This window comes from Austrofundulus limnaeus, unplaced genomic scaffold (genome assembly GCF_001266775.1).
Source record: "Austrofundulus limnaeus strain Quisiro unplaced genomic scaffold, Austrofundulus_limnaeus-1.0 Scaffold657, whole genome shotgun sequence".
Classification (NCBI taxonomy): Eukaryota; Metazoa; Chordata; class Actinopteri; order Cyprinodontiformes; family Rivulidae; genus Austrofundulus; species Austrofundulus limnaeus.
The window spans coordinates 9,341-21,353 of NW_013953059.1; the positions used below are offsets into that span (position 1 = coordinate 9,341).

A 12,013-nucleotide genomic window follows, 5' to 3' on the forward strand; every position below is an offset into this window, starting at 1 on the left:
ACTTACTTACTTACTTACTTACTTACTTACTTACTTACTTACTTACTTACTTACTTACTTACTTACTTACTTACTTACACATTCTCACTCCTGACTCGTCAACATATTGGCGCTTTTCCAAAGTTCCCTCTGCGTCTTATTTTGACGCGTCAGGTGACCCCCTTGCGTCAGTCCTTGCTGCCCGTGGCTTTTCTGGGTTGAGCCACCTGGGGTCTTTGGGTCGGGGGTCTGAGGTTAACATGAGGGATCAGGATTAATGGGGTCAGGGATATGATGTTTACAGTGAATATTAAGTAATTTTAGGCTTTGGAACACGTAGCTTATGTGAATTTCCTACATTTTCTAAAAATGGTTAATTTTAGGTACTAGGGTCAGGGACAGGATGTCTAAAGTGAATAAAGGTAATTTTAGGCTTTGGGATGGTAGTTTTTGTGCATTTTCTACACTTTCAGAAATTATGACAACAGATTCCGCCCCATCTCGTCAAAAAATGACGCAAGGGGAGTACCCGACGCGTCAAAATTGGACGGAGAGGGAACTTTGGAAAAGTGTCAACATGTGACGACTCGGGAGTGAGAATGGGTTGACCTGACGTTTCGACGTATTCTGTCTTCATCAGAGGTGTTACAGCTGATGAAGACGGAAGTAATACGTTGAAACATGTCAGGTATGTCTGAAGTGACATAAAATAACAGTGTCTATTAACAAAGAAAAGTTTTTTAAGATTAATCAGATGTATAGACACAATGAACTTCATTAGTTTAATCATAAACGTGTACATGTATAATAGGATATCTTGATAATCACAACATGACACTTCCTGATTTATCATGTGAGCGATGCTGGCAGAACTAAAGTACAAAATAAAATAAAAAAACAGTATTTTTTGGTATTTCTTTAATACAATATATGTGTTTGTATCAGAATCACTTTGTTGTCAATGTAACCAGTGCAACTAACAACTAACAAACAAGATAGACAAGTTAAAGATTTTAAATCTGCAAGTTATAAAAGTAGAAAACAAGAAGAAAGCCCATGCAGGTTGCAGAGTGCCCACTGTACACCAATTTCTTAATTATTGCCCATTTCCTGGATTAATTAAAATAAAATTATCCTCCGTTAGTCACCATTTGGCAGCTTTTAGTGGGATGAAGTCTGTGGGGGTTTGACTCTGTTAGTTCTGGCCCTAACTGTCCTGTAACATCTGCCTGACCTTTGTACAGTTTGTAATAAATGATGGATTACATGTTGAAGCTCTTCCAGTGAGAGGAGAGGGCAACTGACTATCTTCTGGTCATCTTTTATGACCCCATGGACCCCCTTCTTCTGTTCCACTGTGCAGCTGGAAGACTTAAATGTTTTTGTAAAACTCAGATTGTTCCTACAAAAAGTGATTTTAGCTCCATTCAAAGATACAGTAATTTAATGATTTTTCAAAACTTGATATTAGGTTTATTAATTCAGAGTAAATACAACACAACTGCAGTAATCAACCTATCAAATATAATATTCTGGTAATCATAAAATCAATTAAAGCCAAAGTTCATCCTAATCAGGATCCAGTCAGTTTCTTATCAATCTGCTGCTGCTTCAACCTCTGGGGATCATCTTAGATGATCTTTCCTTCATGAGAAGTCCATCCCTTTCACCTGCAGAGAGAAGACAGAGTCAGAGTTGAGGTCACTTCCTGTCTGCAGCCTCTCCATCAGCTGTCAGTCAGTCCTGCAGCATCATCTAGTACAGAGGTCTTCAACAATGGGGTTTTGCCCATAAACATTATGAAGAATAGATATCTAGACACCCTGTGGAGCTGCCATCTTGGAACAGTCACCTGCTCCACTCAGTGTAATCTGTTTGGCTGGTGCAATGAAGTAGCGTGTTTATTTAATCACAACTTGCTGAATACTAAATAGCAGAGATGTAGTCAAGACTGGCTGTTCCAAGACCAAGACTGAGACCAGACCTTCTGAGGCCAAGACCAAGACCGAAGCCAATTGTTTGGAGTTTAACAAATATTTCAGGACATTGTTTTATTTTTGTTTTTTTTTACACCACAATATGCAAAACCTAATGGAATTAATTAACCAAAACTGCTTCTTGCAATTAAACTAATAACTGTAGAAAAAACTAATATTAAAGTTATTAAATACAGCATTACATTGATACACGTTCTCTAAATGGAATATATCAGCTCACTTTCCGCAATTGTATGAAAAATTAAAACGGCAAGAGTAATAGTTTTGCCATATTTAAAAATAATAAAAACTTAATCAATCAATTTTTTTGTATAGCACATTTCAGCAACAAGACAGTTCAAAGTGCTTTACATAAAATACACAAAAACTACAAAGTTACACACAGTTAACAACTGAAGCAATACAGACATTCTCATGATTTTCTAAAATAAATTTTTTTGCTGCGAACTTTGTACATACAGACCAACATGAATCCATGTAATAAATTGATAAATGGAGGCATAAATTAATGTATTTCAGTCATGAATGCAGACATTAAGAGGGCACACCAGCTAAATTTTGCTTCACTCACAGTTTGACCTTCCATGCATTCTGCACTTAAATAGAAGGACCTGTTGTCCAGTAATTGGCTGAAAGTCTATTGGTGACATACTTTTTGCAATGCTTCTACAAAACTAATAACAGTCAACAACTTATGTCAGTATACACTAATAATGTATACATATTTGTGTAGTAGGGATTCCTTGCTCCGTCTCTCCATCAGTTTGTGGGTCACAGACTGGGAAAAGTTGAAGACCTTTGACCTAGTCTGCTTGGCCTTCAGAGGATTCGGACGCTTTTTGCTCTCTCTCCCGAACCTGTCCCTCCTTTCCTGCTTGGCAGCTTTTTCAAGCCTTTCTTCACCAATCATCCGAAAACAAAAGGAGTTATGAATTTGGTCAACTGGTTTCTGAACGCAATCAACACAATTGTTTTTCCGCATTGAGATTGGAGCGAGGACAGCGCAGCTGCCCCAGTGGAATGGTTGCTGCTGGTTGGGCCACTGGTTCTTGGGGCTGGAACCTGATCTGTCTGGTGCCGCTTTCCATTGAAGACATGGAAGATTTGTACATATTTGGATTTATGATAACTGGATTTCTGCTGATCGGCGGATATCTGGCTTATCGGAAAATGATAGCGATCCTGACAGCTGTCTGGGCCTGTGAAAACCTGTCAGGAACCTTGGATAGAGTCTCCTGTACTGGAAACGCACAGGCTCAGATGCTGGGGGAAATAAGTCGCAAACTGTAAGTGATTCTGACGAGAATCGCAGCTCAGCAGCATGCCCATGAGATGTACGATTACACCTGGGTGAAGTTTCAGACAGAAGAGGCAAGGAGGTGATGAATTCGGAACATTTGACATTTTTGCTATTTCAGAGATGCAGTTGAGACTGTAAAGTGGCAAGAAATTCAAGACCGCTTGTCCCAAAACAGTTGTGTTCTTTTGGATCCCTGCAGCTGCTGGCCTTGGTCAGTTGCAGTTATCAAAACTTCCATGGATGATATGTCAACAAAGGATTGATTCCCCACTATATGTGAAACCCTGAACTCTGGGTTTGAGCTTAGGACGATAAGATCTGGTCTCTGGACTCTGGCGGGTCCTGGTCTTGGATCGGTTCCAGCATGGAGTATTAACCTGGAACATCACCGGCTCCACTGAATCCCCTGTACCATGTGTTTGATCCCCAGCACCCTCCCCTCCCCAGCTGCCTTGCTTTAGTGAGTTGTTTTTTTGCAGATGATTCTGTGTTTATGAGCAAATATAGGATCAGAACAATTTTCTAAACTCACCTATCCTATTGTTTATTTTCCAAACTGCAAAAAGGTAGCACGACTGTGTTTGCACAAGACCTGCTCATCCGTTCACCTCCATGTTTGTTATGTGTGTCTTTCTCCTGAACCGAGTGTTCTTAACTGCAACTTCGTTCTGCATTGCATCTTTGATGTTGTGTGTGAATGACAATATAGCTGATTCTGGTTCTAGTAGGAAGGGCAGCAGGCCTTCAGCTGTGGAGTGAAGCTCACACAGCTGCAGAGACTTCCAGCATCAAGTCTGTTTCCTCTGCAGCTTTCACTCAAGTCCACAGAGGAAACAAAGTGCTGAGTCATCATTACTGCACAGACACTGGAGGGATGGATTTCCTGCTGTTACATGTCAACTGCTGCTCCATACAAAGACACAAACTCTGAATACACTATAAGGTGACTATGGAGGCTGTCACTACAGACATTTGGAAGAAACAAAGGACAGATGAGATGAGTGGACTACAGCAGTCCGGACCAGGACTGTGCCGTATCATCTTGTCTTCAATAATACTGTTATAAATTTCAGCCTGATAGAAAAGCAGCAGAAACCTTTGTTCAAACTTGTGATCTAAACACAACGTTCATGGTGTCTGAACGATGTGGAGGATTTGGAAGAACCTTTGTGTTTTATTAGTTTCTGATTGACGTGGATTAAAAGAAAATGTCTTGAACAGTTCAGTCCGATCAAAGGAACCAGACTCACATCACAGAAGTCTTTTGCATGAAAACATGTCAGAAGGAACAAGATGGACTTTACTGAAGACTTCACAGCTTTATGAGATAAATAAAACATTTTCTTATCAAAAATAATTAAATCAGTGCTCATTTAGGTGAAATGTTTCCCAGAAAAACTTCAGTCAAATGTTCAGATACATGTTGAAGCTCTAATGAAGCTGCAGAACTTCAGCTGAAACTAATAAAGGTCAGAATGTAAAAATTGCTAATGCAAACTTTTATAAAACATTATAACTCATTTTAAGGTCATACAGTCAAGCCCTAACTAAGACCATTGACTGACCTCAGTCTCTTCAGTTGGTGGTCTGGACTCTCCACAAGATCCAAGAGCTGCTTAACATCTCTTTCATGAAGGTTGTTGTGACGCAGGTCCAGATGTGTCAGGTAGGAGGGGTTGGTCTTCAGAGCTGTGACCAGAGAAGAACAGCTGATCTCTGACAACCTGCAGTCATTCAACCTAAAGAAAAAATAAAAGATGTGAGCTGAAACCAACAGGATGCAGGTTAAAACTGAAACATGCACTAACTGGCTTGTCAGAGACACAAAAACAGAATTAATCGTAGAGACAGGTGCCTTGAGCTGTAGCTGCAAGGTTGTTGGTGCTTCTCGCTGCGACCATCATCAAACTCAGTGGTGGACACCACGGGTAAGGGAGGCTGTCAATCTGAAGAAAGAGTCCTATCAGGCCTTGTTGTCTGGTAGGACAATAACTAGCTGAGGAATATCAGCAGGCCAAGCGGGTTGCAGCCCTGGCTGTTGCTGAGGCAAAACTCAAATGTGGGAGGAGTATGGTGAGGCCTTGGATAGATTCACAACTGGCTCCAAGAAGATTCTGGCAAACCATCAGGCAGCTGAGGTGGGGAAAGCAGGACTTCATTAACACTGCACTCACTAGCTGCGTTTCCATTGCAAATGTGTGCAAAACTTTGTCGATATTCTGTTAATGTCGAAAAACACAGTTTCGCAACTGCGGTGTTTCCATTAAGAAATGATATTAAAGTCACGCGTGAATACGTTTGTTCTCGCGATAAGTCATTACAAACATGGCGGCAATGGATGTAAACACATAGCATGTTGCTACCACGACACTAGCGCTCATCATCAGAGGAGACGTCGACGTCTTTTATCGAGGCTTTCCAGAGACAAGTCCCTACTTGGGAGCGGCTACGTATGCTGTGTTTTTGGGAAATTGTAGTCAGTGAGTTTACTATTTTATACAACTTCTGTGATATTACTACTATTTCTACTTCCTGTTATCTTCTTTGTCATCGTCTTTTTGCCAGTAGAAACAGCCGGTTGTTGATCACGTGACTCCCGTGATGCGAAAAAGTGTTTCCATTGTAGTTTTGCGAAAAACACCAATTTTGATACGGCCGAAGTACGACCTCATCCTAGCACAAAAACATTTTGTCGAAAAACATAATTTTTTTCGAAACTGACGTGTTTCCATGGAGCAAATTTATTTTCGAAATTCTAATTTACGCATTTTCATGGTCAATGGAAACGCAGCTAGTGAATGTGGGGTGCTGTTAACCTCAACCACTTAAGTTGAGAGGTGGGAGGAATACTTCTCTGACCTTCTAAAGCCCACCGGCACATTTTCTATGAAAGAAAAAGATGAGGGAAACTTAGGGCTTGGTCTGTCTCTGTCCATAAAGGCGGCTGAGGTTACAGAGGTAGTTAAATTTTTTTTTTACAGCAGCAGGTCTCCAGGGATTTCTTCATTCTGGCTTCCAAGTAGAAGGCCCACAGCTCTGGGTGACAAAGGAGGAAAAACAGAGTAGGAATACAACATTGACTCAAGTGAAGTAAAATAAATTAAAAATAAGAATGAATTTGGGCTTTAACTGCAGCATGTCATGTCTGTGCCTCTTTATGAATATTTTGTTTTAGTGTTTTTTTCTAGTTATCTGGTCTTGGTTTGTCTTGTTTTGCCTTCAAACAACTCAACTTTGACATAATATGAGCACCTCCAAGTGGAGGGGTTTAAGTATCTCGGGGTCTTGTTCATGAATGAGGGAAGAATGGAGCGAGAGATCGGCAGGCGGACTGGTGTTGCATCTGCAGTAATGCGAGTGCTGTACAGGTCTGTCGTGGTGAAGCGAGAGCTGAGCCAGAAGGTGAAGCTCTCGGTTTACCGGTTTGCCTACGTTCCTACCCTCATCTATGGTCACGAACTTTGAGTAGTGACCGAAAGAACGAGATCACGGATACAAGCGGCCTAAATGAGTTTCATCTGCAGAGTGTCTGGGCTCTCCCTTAGAGATAGGGTGAGAAGCCAGTTATCCAGGAGGGACTCAAGGGCTTGACACACGTCGCTCTCTCTCCATTCATTTCCTATGAAGCCTGTGCGGTGAGGCGACAATCGCTTGCCCTCCTCCAGCTAAGCGACCGGCGAAAATAGTGCATGTGAAATTTCACCTCGTACACGTAGACATGCACCCGCGAGCTTGCAACATGACATATGAAAGTTGAAAAATGTTCAACTTTTGTCGCTGTCGCTTAGCGTGCAACCAATCAGCGAGGGTTTCATTGACTGACCAATGAGAGGAGAGTATGCTACACACTGCAGTTAGCTAACACTTTCACCAAGTGATTACTAAAAAACTTTGTGGGAATTTATTGGCACCAGGGTGAAGTTTATGGTAAGTTTTTCCTCATAAAACTGTATCTTGATGTGTGTTTGTTTTTCAATATCATTAGCATCGCAAGATTTGTTTAGTTTACACGTCCGTAATGCACACCCGCCTTCAGAGTCAAGAACCAATCAAATTTTGTGAAGACAAGCGATCTGAGAGTGCGATTCCCAACGCTGCGATCGCTATCGCTGCCCGTGTGTCGAGCCCTTCAGAGTAGATCTGCTGCTCCTCCACGTAGAGAGGAGCCAGTTGAGGTGGTTCATCTGGTTAGGATGCCTCCTGGACGCCTTCCTGGTGCGGTGTTCTGAGCATGTCCCTCTGGGAGGAAGCCCAGAAGAAGACCCAGGACACGATGGAGGGACTATGTTTCTCAGCTGGCCTGGGAACACCTTGGGATTCCCCCAGACAAGCTGGCCCAAGTGGCTGGGGAAAGGGAAGTCTGGGTCTCTCTGCTTAGGCTACTGCCCCCGCGACCCGATCCCGGATAAGTGGCAGAAAACAGACGGACGGACAGACGGTTTGTCTTCAGATTTCTGATTCCCTGTGTTTTTCTATTCAGTTTCTCCTGCATGCTCTGCGCAGACCCTGCCCATTCTCACCTGTGTTTTATGACTCTCCTCCAGGTGTTCCTTGTTCCCTGCTCATTAGATCCTCTTTGTTTTCTGTTTAGTGATTTGTTGTTGTGGTTTGCACTTCAGGACCACCGAACTGATGTGATTTGAATGCGCAGAAAAAGATGTGACGTCACATTCAGCTGGCTGTTTGTTTACTGAGGTAGCTAAACATAGATGTTACTTGTAGCATTTTGATATCGAAGTAGTTGTTCAGAGCCAATTAAATAATTATCTGACATTCTTGTTCAGTTCAGTTTATATCTGAATCAGCCTTCCATCAGACTGGATGCTCCGGTGCATACTGGTGTCAGTGGGGGAGGATGTTATAAGTGAATGTCCAGAGTGTACAGTAATATTGGGGCCCAGGTGGTCACGGCAAACAGAGATGTAAAATTGTTGCTCCTTGTAACACACCTGCACACCAAAAGCCCTACATGAGTGGAGTTGAAAATGAAGAGGGTGGAGGTGGTGAGGGATAGGAAGCAAAGCTGTCTTGTTAATCTCACATTCCATTCTTCCCTCACTTGTAAACAAAACCCAAAGATACTCGAACTCCTCCACTTGAGGCAGACCTTCAACCCCAACCTGGGAAGAGAAATCCACCCTTTTTCGACTGAGGACCATGGACTCAGATTTGGAGCTGCTGATCTTCTTCCGAGCTGCTTCAATTCAAATTCAAATTCAAAAATACTTTATTGATCCCAGAGGGAAATTAGGTGTTGTTGTAAACACTAGGGGGTGTAAGAAAATATCGATACACTGAAATATGGCGATATTTCATTTCCCGATACTGTATCGATATTCTAAAGCCCTGTATCGATTTTTTATTAAAGTTTAAAACGTCAACTTTCCTTCCAGCTGTTCATTTTCCTCTAGCTCTTGAGCGCCAGAGAGTAACAGTAGCATTAGAATTGTAAGTAAACATTAGCTTCATGCTCCGATAGCTGAATCTGAGCAGAAAAGACCGACACCCTCTGCCTTCTAAGCTGAGGTAAGGTTACAAACAGTTACTTATTTGACAGAATGTCTGTATTTTAAGACAAATTGATTGTCTCATGCGCTCTTTTTCCAACTGTGGTCAGCCTTCACATTACAGGCAGGCATATAGCGCATTTGTCTAGCGTGTCGAGCTCGGCACTCCCTCCGTGACATAAAACTCTGTCTGTTGCTCTCAATGTCCGGCTGATCACATCAAAGTCCACGTACTTTAAGTTTATCCTGCTGTGTTCGCTTCAAAAATGGTTTAACTGTGCTGTTTAGCTTCTCCATTTATTTACTGTTTATTTTCAGGACCTGCCCTGCTGTTTGACCCACAGTTATACAAATCATGTTCTGGATGCAGGTCATCTGATCCCAGAAACTCTGTGTGCAGCAGCTTCATATCATCTGTTTACTGAACTTTATGACAACATAAACGCTATTGTTAAGTTTTGGGTGACCATATTGTAAATTAATATTAAAAACAAAAAACTGCAAAAAATATATTTTCAAACTATTTATTGGCAAATTTAGTCTAATAATTGAAAACATGGATGAAATATGAAACAAATAAAATAAAACACAGACAAAGCAGTCTATGTAATATTAGAATTTTCTGAGACAATGAATTTTGTTTTTTTATGTTTTTCCTGCAAGAGGAGTTTATTTAATAGAATTTTTGGACAAAAAAAATCGCAAAATATCGCCTTTCTTACAGTATCGCAATATATCGGGATATATCGTATCGTGACCCCTCTGTCATGATATGTATCGGATCGCCAAATTCTTGCCAATACACAGCCCTACTTCACACTCAGCTGTGAACTGCTTCAATGAGAGCTGAAGATCACTGTACGATGAATGAYGCCAACAGAACCATGTCATCGAGCAGAGATGGAATCCTGAGGTTATCGAACCAGACTSCCTCCACCCCATGGCTGCACTAAGAAATTCTGTCCATGTAAGTTCTGAACGGGCAGCCCTGGTGGAGTCCAACTCCCACTCTGAAGGGGTCCAACTTACTACCGGCAATGCAGACTAAACTCCTGCACCACTTGTATAGAGACTGAATGGCCCATAACAATGGACCCACAATCCCATATTCAGGTAATACCCACCACATGTATCTTAAGGAACATGGTGAAATGCCTTCTTATATACCTTCAACCAGATCTGTCCAGCATCTTCCCCCGCCATCTGATCCAACTCACTACCAGGTGGTGATAAGTTGACAGCTCAACTTTTCTCTTTACTCGAGTGTCCAAAACAAGTTTTTGGGTGATTTTTTCAATAATCCAGTTTCAAATTTAACATGTCAGAGCTTGTAGAACAAAAAATAGTCATATAACTATCTTCCAACCCATCCTGCTGCTGTAACTAAGTTCTACTGTCCTTGCTTCCTCCTGCTTTCTAAACAGACATGTTCAAATTAAAACATGGAAGTTAATGAAACATTTATAAATCAATAAATTATGAAGGACCAGTGAATGATTTTGGTTGGACAAACAGAAAACCTCCAAGAGATGCATAGAGCTGACCTCAGATTTTCCAGTCTACAGTGTGGACTCTCCAGGAAACCACAGAGCTCCTTCACTCCAGAATCAGACAGGTTTCTGTTCCCACCCAAGTCCAGTTCTGTCAGATGAGAGGAGTTGGACTTCAGGGCTGAGACCAGAGAGGAACAGCTGATCTCTGACAAACTGCAGTCCCACAATCTGAATAAAGAATAAAAGGTGTGAGCTGAAATCAACAGGATTCATGTTCAATCTGAAATAGAATAGGTTTTATTGGATGTCAGAGACACAAAAACATAAACACTTAAAGGCCTAGCATTCCTGTGTGTGTTCACACACACACACACACACACATTAAACTTATATACTATATATATATATGTGTGTGTGTGTGTGTGTGTGTGTGTGTGTGTGTGTGTGTGTGTGTGTGTGATGCATTTGAGTTACATTTATCTTCAAACTACAAACTTCTGATGAACAATTTCTGTTAGAACCGTAAACATTTGCAAACATTGCATTTTGAGTTGCTACAGTCTTTTAAACAAGCAACAAATAAGTTTTTGTTCCAAAAACGTTACAGATTTGAAAAGACAAAATTCTAAACAGACATATTCTATTTCAACCATTTAAATGAATGAAACATTGATAAATCAATAAATTCTGAAGGATCAGTGAATGATTTTAGTTGGACAAACAGAAAATCTCCAACAGCTGCAGTGAACTGACCTCAGAACCTTCAGTCTACAGTTTGGACTCTCCAGGAAACCACAGAGCTCCTTCACTCCAGAGTCAGACAATTTGTTGTCACTCAGGTCCAGATGTGTCAGGTGAGAGGGGTTGGACCTCAGAGCTGAGCCCAGAGAAGAACAGCTGATCTCTGACAAATTACAGCTCCTCAATCTGAATAAAGAATAAAATATGTGAGCTGAAGCCAACAGGAAGCAGTTTTAAATGAAATCTGAACTAAATGAACTGGACATAGTTTTACTGGATGTCAGAGACACAAAAACAGAACCAAGCATTCCTTGAAGGAATGTATATGTCTTGGAAATATAAATTATCCTTTAAAGTCCTACATTTCTTCTCAGGTCAAGAGTCAGTGACCTCTGTTGCTTACTGTAAAATGTGATCATGTTTTATGATGTTACTCATTATCTCTTGTTTTCTCTCAGACAAAGCGTTTCAAGATCAGGACAATATCTGTTTAGAAGTAATAATTCTTGTTGCTGTTTATCAAACATCATTCTCTCCTTGGCCCAGTTTTTGTAACATGCTGTATAAATGAGTGTATCCGAGACTGCCTCGGGGCACACATTCTGTGCCACTGCCTGTATGACACAATGTGTGTCTTGCATATTGCAATAAATCCTGTTGATCATTTCACAGAGTATTTTTTATTCTTGGATCTTGTGTTTCTGTCTAGGTAAAATAAAGATTTCCACGAAAATCTTGGTGTCATGAACATTTTCCACACTGGAGCACACGGGCCGAGACCAGAGGATCTCCCTCTGATAAGTGAGTGAATGAGGAGCTGATGGTCTTGTAGGGGTCACCTCGAGTGAAGAAACAAGATTTACTGCCTCGAAGCAGGCCTCGGACAGGCCTGACGAGAAGGCAGTTATGTCCAATTTGGACAAACTGCGGTGGCGGCGTCAAAAACGGTTTTAGTTGTAATACTATAAATGTAATATTTGTTGTCTGTCATTGTAG

At 41.3% G+C, this 12,013-nt stretch overlaps 1 protein-coding gene across 2 annotated transcripts in view; it reads right to left on the reverse strand.

Annotated features, from left to right (window-relative positions):
* Positions 1-747: 747 nt before the first annotated feature.
* LOC106531609 (protein NLRC3) overlaps positions 748-12,013 on the reverse strand; it is a 26,091-nt gene continuing 14,825 nt past the window's right edge. For both annotated transcript variants that reach the window (XM_014027516.1, XM_014027515.1), the window contains 4 exons: positions 11,030-11,203; positions 10,328-10,504; positions 4,842-5,015; positions 748-1,649 (listed from right to left, as the gene is read on the reverse strand). In XM_014027516.1, the coding sequence (XP_013882970.1) occupies positions 1,646-1,649; positions 4,842-5,015; positions 10,328-10,504; positions 11,030-11,203 (529 nt within the window). In that variant the 3' untranslated portion in view covers positions 748-1,645. The remainder of the gene's footprint in view (positions 1,650-4,841; positions 5,016-10,327; positions 10,505-11,029; positions 11,204-12,013) is intronic.